This window comes from Grampus griseus, assembly GCF_964374135.1.
Source record: "Grampus griseus genome assembly, chromosome: 1".
NCBI classification, from domain to species: domain Eukaryota; kingdom Metazoa; phylum Chordata; class Mammalia; order Artiodactyla; family Delphinidae; genus Grampus; species Grampus griseus.
Genome location: NC_139017.1, coordinates 144,820,346 through 144,837,501, shown reverse-complemented (window position 1 = coordinate 144,837,501; position 17,156 = coordinate 144,820,346). Strand labels below are relative to the sequence as shown.

Here is a 17,156-nt window from a genome sequence, read left to right as displayed (position 1 = left end):
GTCTGTGTCCAGTGTTGTGCTCAGTGAAGGGGCTACAGGAAGTAGGTGTGATGATGATCAGAGGTACTTTGATGTGTTGAGGGTGGTCATGGACTCTCTGTCACTGGCAGTGCTCATGCCCACCGTAGGAACAGTGCAGTGTGGCTCGACCCCGAGGTACGCCATCCCCGGGCCCAGAGGTCAGATGGGGTGGGTGGCTACGGGTTCAGCCTGCCCTAGGACCTGGCAGGTATTTAAGCAAGGCCTGTCCCCTCAGGTCTTCGACCCCCTGCCCTTTTCCCCAGAGAATGTGGTTGGATTTTTGCCTTCATTCTGCTCTCTGCTGGGCCCAGGTAAGGAGAGCCTAACATCCCTGGTCCTCTGGACCAGGGAGGTGAGGATGGAGGATGTCGTTGGGGAGGCATCCTTTGGGGGAACTCTGGGATGAGGGGGACCATGCTGGGTGTGCGGTGACCCTCATGCAGGGGAAGTTCCAGGGACCTTCCTCCTACCATTAGCATAGTCTTGTCCTTGGCAGGTGGGTGGGTGAGTCGTTCCAAGAGAGACCCCCTAAGCCACAGCCCACAGTGTGAACCTACCTGGTCTGGGACCCTCACCATACTCCCAGGGTCTGTTTCTTAAGCCCAGGTCAATCAATCAATCAGCCAGTTATTCATCCAAAAAGAGCTACTGATTTCTGCTGGTCACTTAGAGCACTGGTTTTCATCACTCTGGACACCGTGTAGCCTGATGTCATTTTGTGCTGCTCATCGCAGGAACTGCCTCGCACAGCAGTTTGCCATGAACAAGATGAATGTGATCACAGCCCTCTGCTTGCTCTGTTTTGAGTTTTCCCTGGACCCCTCAAGGCCACCCATCCAGATGCCCTGCTCTCCAAGAATGGCATCCACCTCCACCTGAAGCCACTGGGCCCCGGCTCTGGGAAGTAGATCTGCTGAGAGTAGGGCCCCAGCCAGCCCAGGTTGTGGCCTCTCCCTGGGTGCTGCCATCTCCAAGCTGGGTTGTAGAGTAGTTGTGTTCCCTTGTCTTCCGCAGGCTTGTGGATTAGTGGGGAATAGGCACCTGCGTAGACTGTCACCTCGAGGGCAGTGCCATGTAAACATGTGTGTCTATAAATGCTTACTATGCATGTGTTCCAGAGCTCACTCATTCATTCAACAAACATATGGTGAACACCTATTTGCTTCTAGACTCTCCATTCATCTCCCGTAATTGTCCGTCTTTCTAAAATTTACTCAGCGTTTGCTGCAGAAGCTGTGCCTTGGGATTGGCGGTTATGAGCAGGCGCTCACTCACTTCATGTGATAGATGGATGGCTTTCGAGCCTGCCCCTTCACTGAGATCTGTTTCTTTTTTAACTTTGTGTGTATGTTTTTGGAATATAACAGACATAAGGAAAAATTGCTTAAAGCAGAAATACACAAGACAATGAATTTTTATTTTTATTTTTTTTATTTTTTTATTTTTTTATTTTTGCGGTACGCGGGCCTCTCACTGTTGTGGCCTCTCCCGTTGCGGAGCACAGACTCCAGACGCGCAGGCTCAGCGGCCATGGCTCACGGGCCCAGCCGCTCCGCAGCACGTGGGATCTTCCCGGACTGGGGCACGAACCCGCGTCCCCTGCATCGGCAGGCGGACTCTCAACCACTGCGCCACCAGGGAAGCCCCAAGACAATGAATTTTTTAAAAAATATATTTATTTATTTATTTTTGGCTGTGTTGAGTCTGTTGCTGTGCGCGGGCTTTCTCTAGTTGTGGGGGCTACTCTTCATCACTGTGCGTGGGCTTCTCACTGCAGTGGCTTTTCTTGTTGCAGAGCATGGGCTCTAGACACTCGGGCTTCAGTAGTTGTGGCACGCAGGCTCAGGAGCTGTGGCTCGTGGGCTCTAGAGCACAGGCTCAGTAGTTGTGGTGCATGGGCTTAGTTGCACAAGTGAAGAAATGGTTTCAACAGGTATCATCAGGGAGCAGAGCCCAGTGTCCCAACCATGTCTGGCCCACGGGTGGCTCTCAAGTCTAAGATGTGTCTCCTTCCCTGATCTCTGGATCCTTAGCAGGCCAGTGAGGCAGGACTGAGGAGGCTGTGATCCCACTTAAATACTACGGGAAGGAACCTGCCAAGATGCTCATCGGGGAGGAGCTTGAGCGGAGGCCTTCTGACCCTGGTCTCTTCTGACTAAGACCCCATGGGTAGAATTGCCTTTCTCTCTGAGGACACGTGTCTGTGGGAGCTCTGGAGCCAGAGGGAAGGAGGAGGCTCCATGTGAGAGGGGAGCTGGGAGCAGCGGGCACCAGAGATGAATTCCACGTAATCCTACCCGCTCGCAAGACAAACCCTGCTGCCTCCTGGGATCCAGAGGCTGTGTGCATGTGTGTGAGCAGAGCGTGCAGTGTACGAGGGGCACATATAGGTGAGGCTGCACAGGGGTGACTGTCTATGTATGTGTCCTGAGGGGTGTGCATAGGAGTGTGGACACAGCTGGGGTTTTTCCTACTGTGTGGAGTGAGCAGGGTCTCTTCTTAGTCACTCTCTTCAGCTCCCGTAAAATCCTGAGATTAGAGCTCACGTCCATGGCTGGCATCCAGAAGACAAAGTCCCCATCGTCCCATGCTCTGAGAGTGACCAGCCCGAGCCCTTCTGCACCACCTAACGCCAGGGGACCTGCCAAGCTTCCTGTCCAGGATGTTCCCAGCTAACTCTCCTGCCCCACCCCCGGTCAGGCACAGAGAGTCCTCCTGGCCCCATGTTGGAGCAGAGTGAACTAGCCCTGTGACCTAGGAACGGGGAGGGGACTGGGCCGAAGGTTCCAGCTGCAGGCAGCGGCTGGGGGAGATGTCCCCTTCAGGAGGCACATGGTGGCATCACAGCACAGCACAGGGCTACAGCGGGGTCTCGTCTGGCATCCGGGGCCCTGAGTTAGGAAGGGCAGGGGTGGGACGGGAGGAGGACCTGTGTGCAGAAGCAGCAAGAGAGCAGGGCTGGTGCAGAGAGGCTGGTGGAGGAGTGCGAGGGGCCTGGCGCTGGTCAGGGTCAGGAGGACCAGTCCCCCCGAGGTCTCCAGGAGCGCCAGGGTTGAAGAAGCCCGTCCTTGCTCAGGGCCTGGGCAGACACGCCGGGGACTGCAAGGGGCTGTCCTGTGGGGGAGGTGCACCGGCTGGTCCTCTGCTTCGGGTCTGACATCCTCTCCAAGCAGCCATGCCTCGTGCCCAGCTGGTCCTCCCAGAGCCTCCTACACAGTCGCCCGCTCGGGCCTCTGAGGAGCCTGCAGGCCCTGCGTGTGAGGAAGAGCTGCCGGGGTCTGGTGACATGGCCAGTGCTTCTCAAATCTGGGCTGGGCTCTTCTCAAATCTCATTTGGGGTGAAGGATTGGTTCCTGAGGCCCTCGTGCTGAGCCAAGTCTGTAAGGCTTCTTTGCTCAGGGCAGGATGGGCTCTGTCTGGGCCCCTCTAAGGATGTAGCAAGGAAGCTACCACACAATAGCTGGGAGGCTCCTTCACTGATAGGTGCCCGGGGTGAGCTTCTTCCCTCTGAGCCTTTGGAGACAAGCCCTTTCTCCTGACTCAGCTGCCGTGGGAGCCTCAGGTGACAGGCGGGTTGTGGGGCGTGAGGGACCGCAGAGTGTGAGGCTGCAGGGGCGCTGGGACACGCTTGTTCTGCTGGGGTTCTGGGCCCACAGACCAGGGGTCATGTCCCCTCCTCGTCTCCTCTGCCTTCCCTCCCCTTCTCTCTCTCTTTCATTCGATCCAGCTCCTTGCAAGGGAAGACACACACGCTCCATATGACACTGTGAATTTATCCAGGGAGTGGGAAAGAGGGGAAGCCAGGTGAGTGACAAATGGGCAGACCCGTAACACACGGGAGTGATCGGGGGCCCAAGGCGATGGTAGTCACGCAGGACTTAGCAGCTACAGTAACGGCTGCCCAGGGTGTCCGTGTCCTAATCCCCGGAACTCAGAGCAAGCCTGTTTTATCTGAGTGGGCCTGTGTAATCACAGAGGGCCTTATGAAAGAGAAGGCGATGTGAAGACTGAAGCAGGGGGACATTTGAAGAAGCTGATGGATTTGAATATGGAGGAGGGCCCAGGAGCCAAGGAACGCAAGGATTGCAGCTCTAGATGTGGGAAAAGACAAAGGGAGGGATGCTCTCCTACATCCCTGCACCGGGGGCCCTGCCAACACCTTGGCTGTGTCCAGGGAAACCCACTTCCGGCTTCTGACTCCAGAGCTGTCAGAGAATAACTCTGTGTTGTTCGAAGTCCTTAAGGCTGTGACCAATTATTTTATCAGCAAAAGGAAGTGAATTCAGGGACAGACAGGCAGGCAGAAGGGGAGAAAGACAGGGAGAGAGTAGACAGACTGAAGGAGGGCAGGTGATCAGGGTTTAGGTGGACAGTCAGAGGCACAGGTGGGTCAGAGACAGATGGAGAGATAAGCAGATAGGGAGCCTGGAGAAAGGTGAGAGGAGGAGGGCAGAACATCTGACAGGCAGGAGGCAGGAGATGAGGTAGGCCGGCAGGTGGAAAGATAGAAGCAGGAAGTGGGCACAGAGGCAAGGACGGGAGAGAGTGACAGCGAGACAGGCTGGCAGGCAGGGGCCCTCAGAGCTCGTCCTTGTCTCCAACAAGCGTTACAGGAGCTTCCTGAGCTGCAAGTGGATCCCATTCTTGGGCTTCAGCACAACTCTTGGAATGGGAACAGGGACCCTGGAGGGATCGGGTGCCAGTTCAAAGCGAAGCAAGGTCAGGGCCACGGCCACCTTCATCTCATTCATGGCAAACTGCTTCCCGATGCAGTTCCTGGGTCAGGCAGGGAAAAGGAAGTGAGCAGAGGCTTCTAACCCCTGCCGGGCACAGGGCATTCAGGGCTCTCCTCCACCTGGCCCAGCCCCGATCCCTTCCTTACAGGTCACACTGAACGTGCCGCCCAAGCCTCGGTCCACCCTCTCCCCCTGACCTTTACAAAGGCCACCTCTCTCCAGGATTAGCTCCTAACTCCTACTTCTGCTCTCAGCAGTAGTAAGTCCTGTTGGGGAGGATCGGCGCTCTAAGCCACAGGGTCAAGTCACGTGAATCAGTAAATGTGAATTAGTACTTTGTTCACTCGTCCACAGGCAGTTTCTGGTTTCTGTCCAGGCCAGGGCACTGTAGGGGGGTGTGGGCAACTCTCGGGCCCTCACCACCCATGGCAGACAAGCAGGGGCCCCAGTCCCCAGACAGGACAGGACAGGGTTGTGTAAGGAAGTCAGGATGGCAACCGGGAGGCTTCTTGGAGGGGCCACGGGTTAGCGCCCCTCGACCTGCTGGACCACTTGCCTCCCAGTTAATGTCCGGCCTCCTGTCTCCCCGTAGCCCTTCAGTCAACCCGCCCCTGGAGCCTTCCCATTCTACTCCAGCAAGGCCCCTCCTCCCATCCCGTGGGCTCCTCACTGGCCTTTTCAGTCTCCTTGCCTCCCGTCCCGCTACTGCAGCCACGGCGGCTTGGGGCCTGCTGCGCCCTCCATCACAGGGAGGACACGTCGCGGGGCCTCAGCTGCGTCACAGCGCTCTCTGGGCTGCTCCTCACTCACCTCGCACCTGTCCAGCCCCTCTTCCTCATTCCGCTGCTGTTGAGGTCCCCTCCCCCCGCCTCTGCCGGCCACATGCTCAAGACTCAGTCTAGTGACCGTCAGGCCTCCCGCCTCTGCCGCCTGCGCCTCTTTCTCCCGCATCCCCAAGCAGCTTTAGTGTTAACTCAAGGACACATCACCGTCCAGTGACCAGGACAGTGCCAGGAACATGGAACATTCCACAATCTGCTCAGTGAATGAATGAGTGAAAGAGTGGATGAATGCATGATGTCTGTCTTGTAAGGCCAACGTACTGACCACTACACTATGGAAACGTCGCATGTCTGTCTTGAAGAGCGGTAGTGGTTTCTTGACTGTGAACTGTTGGAGCAAGGAAAGTTCCTTTCGTCTCTGTGTTCCCATCTTGTAATATATGGTTTGGCACACAGAGGCAGGCTAATAAATAGCTTTCTATTTGAACAAAGTTAATTGAATTGAAAAAAAAAAAAGGAGTGGATTAAAATTAAACATTAATTCTGACCTCGGAATTGAGTTGCCAGGTACCCCCTGTCCTCTGGTGGCAGCCGCATGACCTGCAGCCAATGTCTACAAGGAAGAACAGGACCCTGGCACAGATCAAATCCTAGAGCAAATTCCGGGAACGTGTTGCGTCAAGCCTGTTCTGTGAAGGTTGATTCACCAACTGAAAATTTCACAGAATTACAGGCTCAGAAAAAACTTGGATTACTAAGTAGTTCCAAAATTATGGAAGTTACTATTTCGGAGGGGATCTGTAGCCGTTGAAGATTTTCACAGGAGTCATTGTGGAGTGTATCATCTGGGTTAACAGCTATTTCATGTGTACTTTATATTGTACACGGCAGGAACCTCTCAAATGCATGTGTCCAACACAAAACAGTGAGTTTTCTCTCAAAAGCACTTGATTGCCTTCAATTTCATCCTTTTTTGCCAAAATTAGACTCTGTAGATTCTGGGACTATGGTGTATAATCCCCACGACATATATAGAATTTTGGCAACCAGAAATGGTGTCATGTTTATATGAATATGCAGTCACAACTGTTAGGTTTGACTACAGAAATAGAAAAGACACATGTGGCTATGTAACTTTCTTCAAACGGCAACTGTAAGTGATCACATACATGGTTTGAAGCCTCAGGAGAAGAAAAGCAGCTGGATATCTAAATCCATGCAAACACAACTGATGATACAGTGAGAGGTGGATTGTTGAATTAAGTAGAAAAGGCAGTGGGCTGGACTAGGGATGTGTGAAGAGAGAAAACTATCTTTAAAGATGACTGATAATTGTGCAAAGCAAACATCTGAAGTTTACCTTTCATGAAAAATTCTAAAGCTGAAAAGTCATACTCCTAAAGTGAGGAAAACCCTGGAATACTTTGGAGCGGCCACGGCATGGCAATGTGGCTGGTCGTTGCGGAAGTCAGGAGGTCAAGGTCTCCGTGGCGTGCCCTGAAGGCCTTCTTGTACATGGGGACACACGCCTCCTTCTCAAAACGTCAACATACAGGGACATAACTGCATACACCACATATGAATGTAGACAGTCACACACATCAGGTAGCACCCAGTGACACCTCGATGCCCCAGGTACAGAAGGCCTCACCTGGATCCTCCTGAGAAGGGCAGGAAAGCATGGCTGTGTTGAGAAGAACCTGGTGCAAACCGGGATGGGTCAAACACCTGCAGAGAGCACCGGGGCCAGGACAGGTGGGATCAAACTCCTTGCACCAATCCACCAGGGGACAAGAATCCCCGAGGAGAGCAGGGGAGGTGCTGGTCTGGAGAGAGCATCCCATCCCCTCCTCCATCATACCTCTGGGTTCGGCCACACCTTCGGGTTGTGGTGAAGCCCATAAAAGAAGAGGGAGAGCGGGACTCCTGTGGGGCAGGGAGGAGAGAGAGAAGACTGATGGTACCCATGGTAACAGGGGCAATGTGCACAAAAGGCCCAGGAGCCACCATGAGAGCTACCCTCCATCCCTCTGAATGAAATGGTGCTCTTGCAAGACAGGTGGGCTGGAGGTGACAAAGCACATGAGCACAGATTAGGAGCAGGTAACCATGGCCAGGACTGAGAAGAAAAAGAATTGGAGGCTTAGTATCAGGATCGCCTCACATGAAAACTCACAGTTATCAGATGCCATCATGAGCCCTCGGGGAAAGTGCATTAACTCATCTAATCCTCACAGCAGCCCTCAAGGAAGGCACTCCTATCCGCATGTGCAGATGAGGCACCTAAGCTTCTGAGAGATTAAGGGACGTGACCATAATCCCACAGCTAGGAGGTGGCAGGGCTGGGATTCAGACCCACTGGGAGGTGAGCCAATGGGTGGCCTCCAACCATGGCAGGGCTCTCAGACCTGATCATCAGCTGCTCTCGGCCATCCACCTGAGGGCTCCTCAGAGACTGGACCAACTGACCCATGACAATGGATTCTCTCAGCTCCCTCATTTACTTAGACCCCATATGGAAAGAACAACATCTCCACCTGCTTCTCTCTTAAGCCTTGATGTCTCAAGGAATTAGAATTTTCAGGCTCTATTACAAGACCACCTTCAGGGTCTAGCATTTGTTTACTGAGCTTTTGCTGTGTTCAACTTCTATGTCAAGCATTTTACAAAACTTGTCCAAACTACAGAGTAAACATTAATTATCTTAAGGTGGAAACGAGTCAGAGCATCTCAGAACTGGGAAAGCACATGTGGATTTCTGATCTCCCAGGTGGTCATGCAGAGTGCTTAGTTCAGTGGGTATGGGTGAAGCTCATACCTGCAGGTAAGGAGCGTCCATCAGGGAAGGTGATGGGCTTGCTCAGATCTCTGAAAATGAACGGCACTGGTGGATAGAGTCGCAGTGCCTCCTTGATGCACATGGTGATGTAGGGCATCTGTTCCAGGTGGTCCCTGAAAGGCAGCCCATTTGAGAGCGGCAGAGCCAGACAAGCAGGGGTCCTCCACTCGCGGAGGGGCGAGGTCCTCCCACCTGCTGGGCACTCACCAGGTGATGGATGCGCCATCCCCCAGGAGGCTCTGGATCTCTTCCCGGCACCTCTGCTGATGCTCAGGGTGGGAGGCCAGAGCATAGAGGGTCCAGGAGATGCCACTGGCTGTGGTGTCGTGACCCTCAAACATGAACGTATCCACTTCGGCACGGAGCTCCCTGTCAGACAAGCTGCTCCCATTCTCCATCTGCGGAGGCAGGGGGAGTGCAGGGTCTGCCCTGCCTCTGTGCTTCTGGGCAAAGCCTCAGGCCTCTCCTGCCCACACTCACTCTGGCAAAGAGGAGGATGTCCAGGAAATCCAGGTGCCTCTTGCTCCTCACCTTCTCCAGCTCTCCCTCCTTCTGCAGGTGAGCCTTCCTCAGCTTGATCACTCCATCTGTCCCAGAACAGTGGTTCCCAGGCAGAGCTGAGGGCTCCTGGGGGCTCAGATGCAGCACCTACTGTACCCCTATCTGCCCCTCAGGCCCAATCTGGGTACCAGGTGGATGAGGACGAGGGTGGGAATGGGCGCACATGTCAGGGCAGAGAGCTCCAGCATCGTCTGATCCAGGTGGGGAATCCCTTCAATAGCACAGCCCACGGAGGCTCTGCCTGGATGATGCTGGGAGGGGGTCTCATTCCACCGTCAGCAACGTGGTGACACATGTGTCTCCCTGCACCTCACCTGACACCCTGACGTCTCGGGTCCCAACCCCTGCACCAGGAAGTACCCAGTGTGGGTGTGTGCCAGCCCCTGAAGAGGAAGCAGGAGTCTGGGCCCTGCCTGAGGGGTCAAGGCCAGGCCCTTTTACATGTGCATGATGGGGGTGGGTGGGCGGGAGATGCCCAGAAGGATCAGAAGAACCTGTGTGTTGATGGGTGAGCTGACAGGCGTGGTGGCTCCAGCGGCCTTCAGGGCTCAGCCTGTAGATGATGTCGTTCTGGTAGAAGATATTCCTCACCCGGGAAAAACTCAGATTGCTGAGGTCCTTGATGGCTTGGATGTAGGATTGGATTTTCCTGAAGGGAGAGGATGCAGAGGAGACTGGATTGGAGGGAACCTCCGACCTGGAGACGGAGTGGGGCTCCGGGTGGGGAATCCTCAGTCAGTGGGGACAGGCAGCACTGAAGCTTTGTCATTTCTGCCTTACAGCCCTGGAGGCACTTAGTCCTTTACAAGTGGCCTGAGCAGCCAGGCTTCTCCCTGTGCAGGAATCAGGGACCTGTGACTGAGGCAAGGTTGGTCTGGGTGGAATTTGACTGTGGTCCATGGCTCTGTGCAGAATATTGCTTTTAGAGCTCATAAGTGTCCACGCTGCCCTAACTGCTTCTCAGGTAAGTCCTCCCCAGCTGGTGAGAACAAGGACCCTGCCGTTGAAAGGTTGTCACTGACCTGTCTGTCTGGATGCTGCCCTGGTGGCTGAAGGCACACTTCATGATGGTGTCCAGGGTCATCAAGGAGACGTGTCCAAGGACCTCCAGATGTGAGTCCAGGCTGACGAGCTCCTCCCACTTGTCCTGTGGTGGGAGGGGTACATTGACCCTGCTCTGCTCTACCAGAAGGCCTGTGCTGACAAGGCCGGGCTCTCTCTCTGTCTCTAAATCTTCGGAAGAGATTTCCTCACTTTCTAAGCAGATGTGTTTTAGCAATTTAAGGCTGTATCACACACATGTAATGTGACGTCTATTTTCTCAGAATCTTTTATTATATAATTAATCATGTTCTCTCATAATATTCTGTATTAGTTCCAAAGTTTAGGAACAAGTGTTGATCATAACCACCTTATGGGAGGCCAGAAAACATAGCTTCTCAGGGAACAAATGTGGAGTCTTTTGTGTCCTGAGATTGGAACCGGACAGGTGATGCCCAACACTAGTATGCAAATATTTCAAGGCAAGGAAAAGCTTATGGGGCTCTATTGGGGCTCCTAGGAAGGGACATGAGGTACTTCAATTCCTTTTATTCATTTCATGTTAGCTGAGACCAGGTGGTGCCCAGTCCGGATGAGAGGTGATGCTTGTGAAGACCCAGCTCTCTGCGTGTAAACCTGGCCTCATTTCCTCCCATGAGTGGCTCAATTCCATGCAGAGGCCCTGGACTCCATGCCAGAGTCTATCTGAGTGACATCCTAGGATGCCCACTCTACCACTGAAGCTGCCATTGTCCAGGGCAGCCAGGGGCAGTTTGCACTGCTGTCCAGGGGAATGACCCTTGCTCTTTCCTTTGTGTTGAAGATGTGGAGATGAGAGGAGAGTGGACTCTCAATACACCATGGCCTTGCTTTCCCTTTCCTTGGATCCAAGCTGGTGCTGGGATACCCCTCTGTCCCATCCAGTTTTGGTGAGCACTGTCTCAGAGTACGTTCTGAATGCATAATTCTGGGGGCTGTGTCTGACGGATGCCTGAGGGACACAAGTGTTTGAGAGTGGACTTTTTTTTTTTTTTTTTTTTTGCAGTACGCGGGCCTCTCACTGTTGTGGCCTCTTCCATTGCAGAGCACAGGCTCCGGACGCGCAGGCTCAGCGGCCGTGGCTCACGGGCCCTGCTGCTCCGCGGCATGTGGGATCCTCCCGGACTGGGGCACGAACCCATATCCCCTGCATCAGCAGGCGGACTCTCAACCACTGCGCCACCAGGGAAGCCCCTGAGAGTGGACTTTGTCAGCAGTGCTGGATATGAGTGGGTCCAGGTGACGAGGGATAGACTCACCAGCATTACTCGGACAGAGTCGGCCATGAGACCCACGTAGGGCTTCAGGATGTCATAGTGGAAGGCTGGGGTCAGCATCCGCCGGTGCTGGAACCACGTCTGCCCCTCCAACACAAGCAAACCATTCCCTGGGCCACAGATGGGTGTGTGTGTGGGTCGGGGAGCCTGGATCAGAGGGACGACTGGGCACAACTTGGGAGGAACCAAAGGTGTCAGGAAAAGACACACCATGGGCAAAGGTAGGAAAGGCCAGTACAGTTCAGGAATGTGAATTTCCAGAATGGCTGGTCCATAGGATGTGATTATGACAGCTGTGAGACAGAGGTTGAAGAAGAGTAGGGGGGCAGGTGATAGAAGGAATTAGTTAATAGTCAGGCTGAGAACATCGCAGAGGACTGAGAAGTGATGAAGAAGAGGCTGAGCTTCAGGCGGGCTCTCAGCACCATTACAAAGGGTGAGAGTTTCACTGGAAGGAGAGAAATGAGGCTTGACTGAGAGATGAGGTGGTGACAGGGTGCCTGGTACCCGTTGTTCTCCATTAAGCAAAGAGGCAGCTCTTGGTAAACCTAACTGGTGGGTGGACTGCAGTTGTATTTAAATGTACTTACCAATCCAGGGGATCAGCATTCTGTAGGAATCGTGAGACTTTGGGTCTGAAAGGGAAGGAAGGGAAGTGGAGGGCAGCGAACAAGGCAGGCAGCCCCCAGAGCAGCTGTGGCACCTTCCATTCCTGATGCTGGTCAGCTGGCAGTCTGTCTCTAGCCACCTCCCTCTTGCCTCCCATCCCTGACTCTCTCTGTCCTGATGGTCACTGTGGGCCCAGGAAGGCAGACTCAGTGTCCCAGCAGCAGAACACCCACAGGACTAAGACGGTGAATCGGCAAGAAAGATAGGCTCTGCTCAGCGCCACAGAGTAAGAAAGGAGCCTGTGGGTTTCTACAGTTTGTGGTGGTTTGGCCATTTCATGACCCAGGACAGGCAACAGTGAGAGGTGCCAAACCTACATCAGTGTGGACAGGGAATTGTCTTCCAGACCTGGGATCATCTCAGTTGGGTTAAAACAAGAAAGAAAGTAAGACAGGAAAGAGAAGCCAGCCCCACCCGGGTGTTGAAGCACTCACTGTGCGTGAGTGATGCTGGCCTTAGTCTGGCTTGTGGGCTGCAAGGATGGCTGGTAGGGAGCCAGGTACTGATGGCTGTAGTGACAGTTTCTTCTGGAATTTCACAGATCCAGGGCCATGTACCCGAGAGGGAAGATTTTCTCCTGCTGGGATGTGGGTTTCCCTCTCACCTGATCTCCCCAGGACTGCCTTCATGTAGTCAGGGTCATAGATCAACACCAGGGCTTTTGTCCCCCACAGCCAGCGAGCACAGGCACTTGGGTACTTCTCTACCCACTTCAGTAGGGGTTGCAGCTCGGTCTCGTCTTGGAACTGTCCCCAAGGGAAAGATAAATCAATAAAACCCTTCTCTGAGTTCCAGTGCTGGAGTGGGGGTGAAGGGCAGGATGGGTACAGGGAGATCATTCTTGATCGATCAGCAGAACTAGGAGTTTGGAACTATTTCTTCTGACCTGGGCTCTGCCCCAGACCTGCTGGCTGTCCACCTTTGTCCTAAGACCACATTCTGTCCCCTTGCTGGGTAGAGCCCTGGGCCACCAGTACGAACTGCCTACAGAAACTTACATCAGGGATTCACTCCCAGCCGTAGAAAACTTTGGGAAGTGATTCGTACAACATTTGCATGAGCAATTTATGATAATTCGTATCACTTGGTAAGTAGTTTTGTCATATAATTTTGTTTATTTAGAGAATAAAATATATTATAAAAATTAAATTTATAAATTAATTTCATTTTGCTATACTGGTTGTTATATATTTTCAGTAGTACCCCAGCATACATATAAATGTTTGTTAATTTGAAAGAGTGTCGGATGTATATGGATAAGTGAGAAAAATTATATACTAAATTGTGTTTGTATCATATATTTTACATATTGAGTGTGTACACAGATTCTGGATGTATATATGGAAGGTTTTGATATGTGGATTATTTTATCCCATTTTCATTTACCAGTGTCCAGAAACTTGTGTACACTTTCCACCACCTAAAGGAATCTCCTGAAACTCCTCAGTGTGGACCACAAAGGCCCTTGCTGTCTGCATTTACCCTCTCTATTCTTGCCTCCTGCTGGGCTGGTGAGTCCACAGGACCCATTGCTCTGCCCCCAAAGATGCTGCTGCCTGTGCGCCTTGCACTGGTCCCACCTGCTCACACTTCTAAGCCTCTGCCCAGGTTCTTTCCTCTACCTGGTGTGCCCCTCCTCTTTGCCACAGAGCAACTGCCTCTCTTTAACCTTGCAGATTCAGCTTCGTTTTATCAGCTCTGGATTTCTCGTCAACATTTGGTCCTAGGCATGTTCCATGCAGTCACCTCGTCTTTAATTCAATGGCTTCTGTGTAACTCAAAGCAACCATCTGCCACTTTGGTATCTAATCTCTGCCTGCATCCTTCTACCATCAGGACTCACCAGCTCTGAGGCAACTTGCCTACTGTGGGATGGGTTCCTTCACTGAGCACGTATTTACTGAGCATCTACTATGTGCCAGGCACTGGTTTAAGGCACTGAATGAGAATGTGGCTGTAGATGCTTGTCTGTTTGGAGCCTCCAGGAGGAGACAGCGAGATTGAGGACATGACAACCCTAGGGGCTCATGAATGTGTGATGGAGGGAAGACCAAGCCTCTGGGGAAGCTTTGGGGAAGGGGCCCTAACTCAGATCTGGACATTAGAAAGCTCTTTGTCATGCATGTACTCATTCGTTGAGTCATCATTTACCTAGATGCTCTCAGGTTACAAAGATGAACCAGAGGAAGGCTCTCCCAGAAGGAGCTCACAGCTATGACACTGCAGACAAAACTAGTGGAATCCGGTTAGCACTGCTTTATGAGAAGGACAGCCAAGGGAAGAAGGGTTGTCCCCTCCGCTCCTGGGAGACCCAGAAAGACATCTTGGAGGAGGTGGCTTGGAGTTGGGCCTTTGTAGACAGACATATGAGGGACAAGATCATTCCAGGTAGAGGGTACATGGGAGCAGAGTCCCAGAGGCCAGAATGCCCAGGCAGGCGGGGAGGATGCTGAGTAACCTGGGGTGCCGGAGATTAGGAAGGAGAGGGGAGAGAGGTACTGGGCCAGACCACATGGGGCTCGGGCTGTTTCCGGTTCCCGTCTTTGGCTCCACTCTACTCTAATCACGCTGCAGAGAAAGGGAGGCCTCAGCTCTCTGCAACCCCTGATTTTCTCCCAGCATTTGTTCAGTCCACAAACCCTTGATGAGCCCCTCTCCACATGGCCCCTGGCGTGGCTCTGAGCCCCCCGCCGACCAGGCTAGTGCTGCCAGTGCTGGGTGGGTAGGCGCTGCCCCTGCCCAGCCTGCAAGCCGCTCCTTCCCTCCTTCCTGTCCCTCCACACACTGGATGGGCAGCCCTCTGCGCAGGCTCCGTGCAGGGTGCTGGGGGTGAGGGGGATTTCACGCTCGGTTCCGAGAGCACATAGTCCACTGAGGGAGGACACCAGGCGGGCGACCTCACCCTGCGGATGCTGCAACTCAAATGTCAGTTCTCCTTACCTGGCATCATCCTGGGAACCTCGCTCATGTGTGCCAGCAACTTGTCAGGGTTTAAGCACCGAAATCAGGAGACTGGAAAATTCCTCAGTCTTAAACCGAGTCAGTTTGTCCCTACAGTTGACGTAACCCCCACCCTGCAGGTGGGTCTCTCTTCCTGTCACCTGACACCTTCTTAGATTCCTGTCTGTCATCTCCACGGACAGTGAGCCCACAGGGCAGCGTCCATCAGACTGATGTCTGTGCTCCCAGGCAAGCTCAGGGCCAGGCAGAGAGGATGCGATTGAGGGATGGGGCAGGGAAGCATCTAGAAGCCTGTTCTATGAGAACAGCTGAAGCTGCTTAGCCTGGAGACGGGGGAGACTCAGGAAGGAAGAGCCACTGTCCTCAAAGTGCAGGGCTGCCAGGACAGCCTGCAGATCTCCCTAAGGAAGGAGTGTCTGATAGACCCAAGGACACCAGCATGGGGTCCTGGGAGGGAGGGAGCTCCCCAGACTGGGATGAGGAGCCAAGACCTGAGAGGTAAGCTGGGTCCTTTTGTGAGGCCACGTGCTCGTCCCACAACAAGGCTTCGTCCCATGGGCTTGCTCACCAGGACCACGGTCTGAGAGCCCCGGCCCTCCCTGCCCTCCCACTTCCCCATCCCACTCCATCCTACCTCCTGCATGTGCCCATAGAGCCAGTGGGAAGGAGGAGACGGGAACTGCTGGAGGGCTTTGAGCAGCCACTGTCTGTGCAGGTAGAGCTGTGCTGCCTTGAGCAGAAGCAGAACCAGGCCGAGCAGGGAGGCCACCTGCAGGAGCCCAGAGACACCGCCCAGGGCTCTGGGGGTGCTCAGCACAGAGACACTCATGGTGCAGCGGCTTCTGGATTGCTGACTGTCCCTGAAGGTGGCTGACCTCCCCTGAACACCCAGCCTGGTCAGGGAGGCTTGCCCCGCCCACCTGGGTGAGGGTGAAGGTGAGGACAGAGCTCAGACCTGGGCCTCCCGAGTTGTCTTTTGTTTGTTTTTTTTTTAATTTAAACCAATATCTGTTACAAAATGTAAGTAATATAAAGAGACGATAATATTTATAAATAGAAATGGGAGTTTAGGTTGTAGCAGGATCCTGCAAACTATCACGTGCTTACTTTTTAAAAAACTTATACAAATGGAAATAAAACAGAAAAATGAATGTTTTTTTAAAACTTCTTTGAATAACATATCCCTGTGATATCTTGTTTAACACTGTGATATTGTACAGAACCAGAGTTTAAGTCTGTAGTATCATCTAGCTGTGGACTTCCCTGCGTGACCACATGAATCATTTTCATTCGTCTCATGCAACTGAAAATTCCATCTCCCCCGCTTTTTTTTTTAACTAACCAGTAAGTTAATGAACACTGAGGGTATGGATGCTTAATATTTTCTTAAGTTTGCAGTGATATGTCTGTGTCAATACCCCTGCCTTCCTTCTTAAGAAATGAGAGAATACAAATTTGAAATGCAGTAAAATATGGCTACTATTGAAATACGATAGTCTTAGTTTTAAAAAAGGTTTAGGATTATGTACTTAATATTTAAATAAATTTAATTCAGATCTCTTGCTTTAGTCACCTTTTGAGGCTTAAAGATTCTTAAAGCAAGATTCCTTTCAGAGTCATTGTTTTCACCTTGCTGTTTATTAATTATTGACTTAATCTGTGTTTGTCTGCATCCTCCATTCTTTCTCTCTGTACGATCATGCCTTCATCTCTCAGCAATGTTTCTGGAGGCTCTACCTCGTACCAGACACTTTACTAGAAGCTGGAGATACAGTCACAGATAAACAGATACAGTCGCTGTCCTTGTGCAGCTGGGTCCAGGCGATGCAGGAGGGAACGTCTACCCTTCTGGGGTTGGCACCTTACCATTCTGCCACCATCATGTCTGAGTGGCACTGCTGAATCCTATTCCAAGAATCTGATTCTAATCTCATGGCCAAGGCGTCCATCTGCTATAGTCAACTGTGGTTGGTGGTGAATAGGGCTTTCAAAGGCCCACCCTTTGCGAGGGAAGAGATCTCAGAGCAGACATCCAAATGAATGTCAAATACATGAATGAGTAGATGGGTAGAAGGACTCATTCGTTTATTTGTAACTATGTGTTGAGTACTTACTTTGGATCAATTACCATCCTAGGAGCTAGAGATCCAGCAGTGAACAACAAGATCCCTGCTGTTGTGGAGCTCCTGTTCTAGTGGGGGTGTGGGCGGGGCTGACAATCCTGCCCTGA

General features: G+C 52.6%; 1 protein-coding gene across 2 annotated transcripts; it reads right to left on the bottom strand.

Moving 5' to 3' along the window:
• Positions 1-3,780: 3,780 nt before the first annotated feature.
• On the bottom strand, positions 3,781-15,773 carry CYP4A11 (cytochrome P450 family 4 subfamily A member 11). Of its 2 annotated transcripts, XM_082655106.1 has the most exons (13): positions 15,561-15,773; positions 12,570-12,711; positions 11,887-11,931; positions 11,279-11,406; positions 9,962-10,086; positions 9,434-9,588; positions 8,859-8,965; positions 8,586-8,776; positions 8,358-8,491; positions 7,401-7,465; positions 7,191-7,267; positions 6,088-6,152; positions 3,781-4,797 (listed from the first exon to the last, which is right to left on the bottom strand). In XM_082655106.1, exons 1-13 carry the CDS (start codon positions 15,753-15,755, stop codon positions 4,769-4,771), a joined length of 1,458 nt encoding a protein of 485 aa, XP_082511232.1. In that variant the 5' UTR covers positions 15,756-15,773; the 3' UTR covers positions 3,781-4,768. The 2 variants fall into 2 exon arrangements, with proteins under 2 accessions (XP_082511232.1, XP_082511231.1); XM_082655105.1 differs by lacking the exon at positions 6,088-6,152.
• Positions 15,774-17,156: the final 1,383 nt, after the last annotated feature.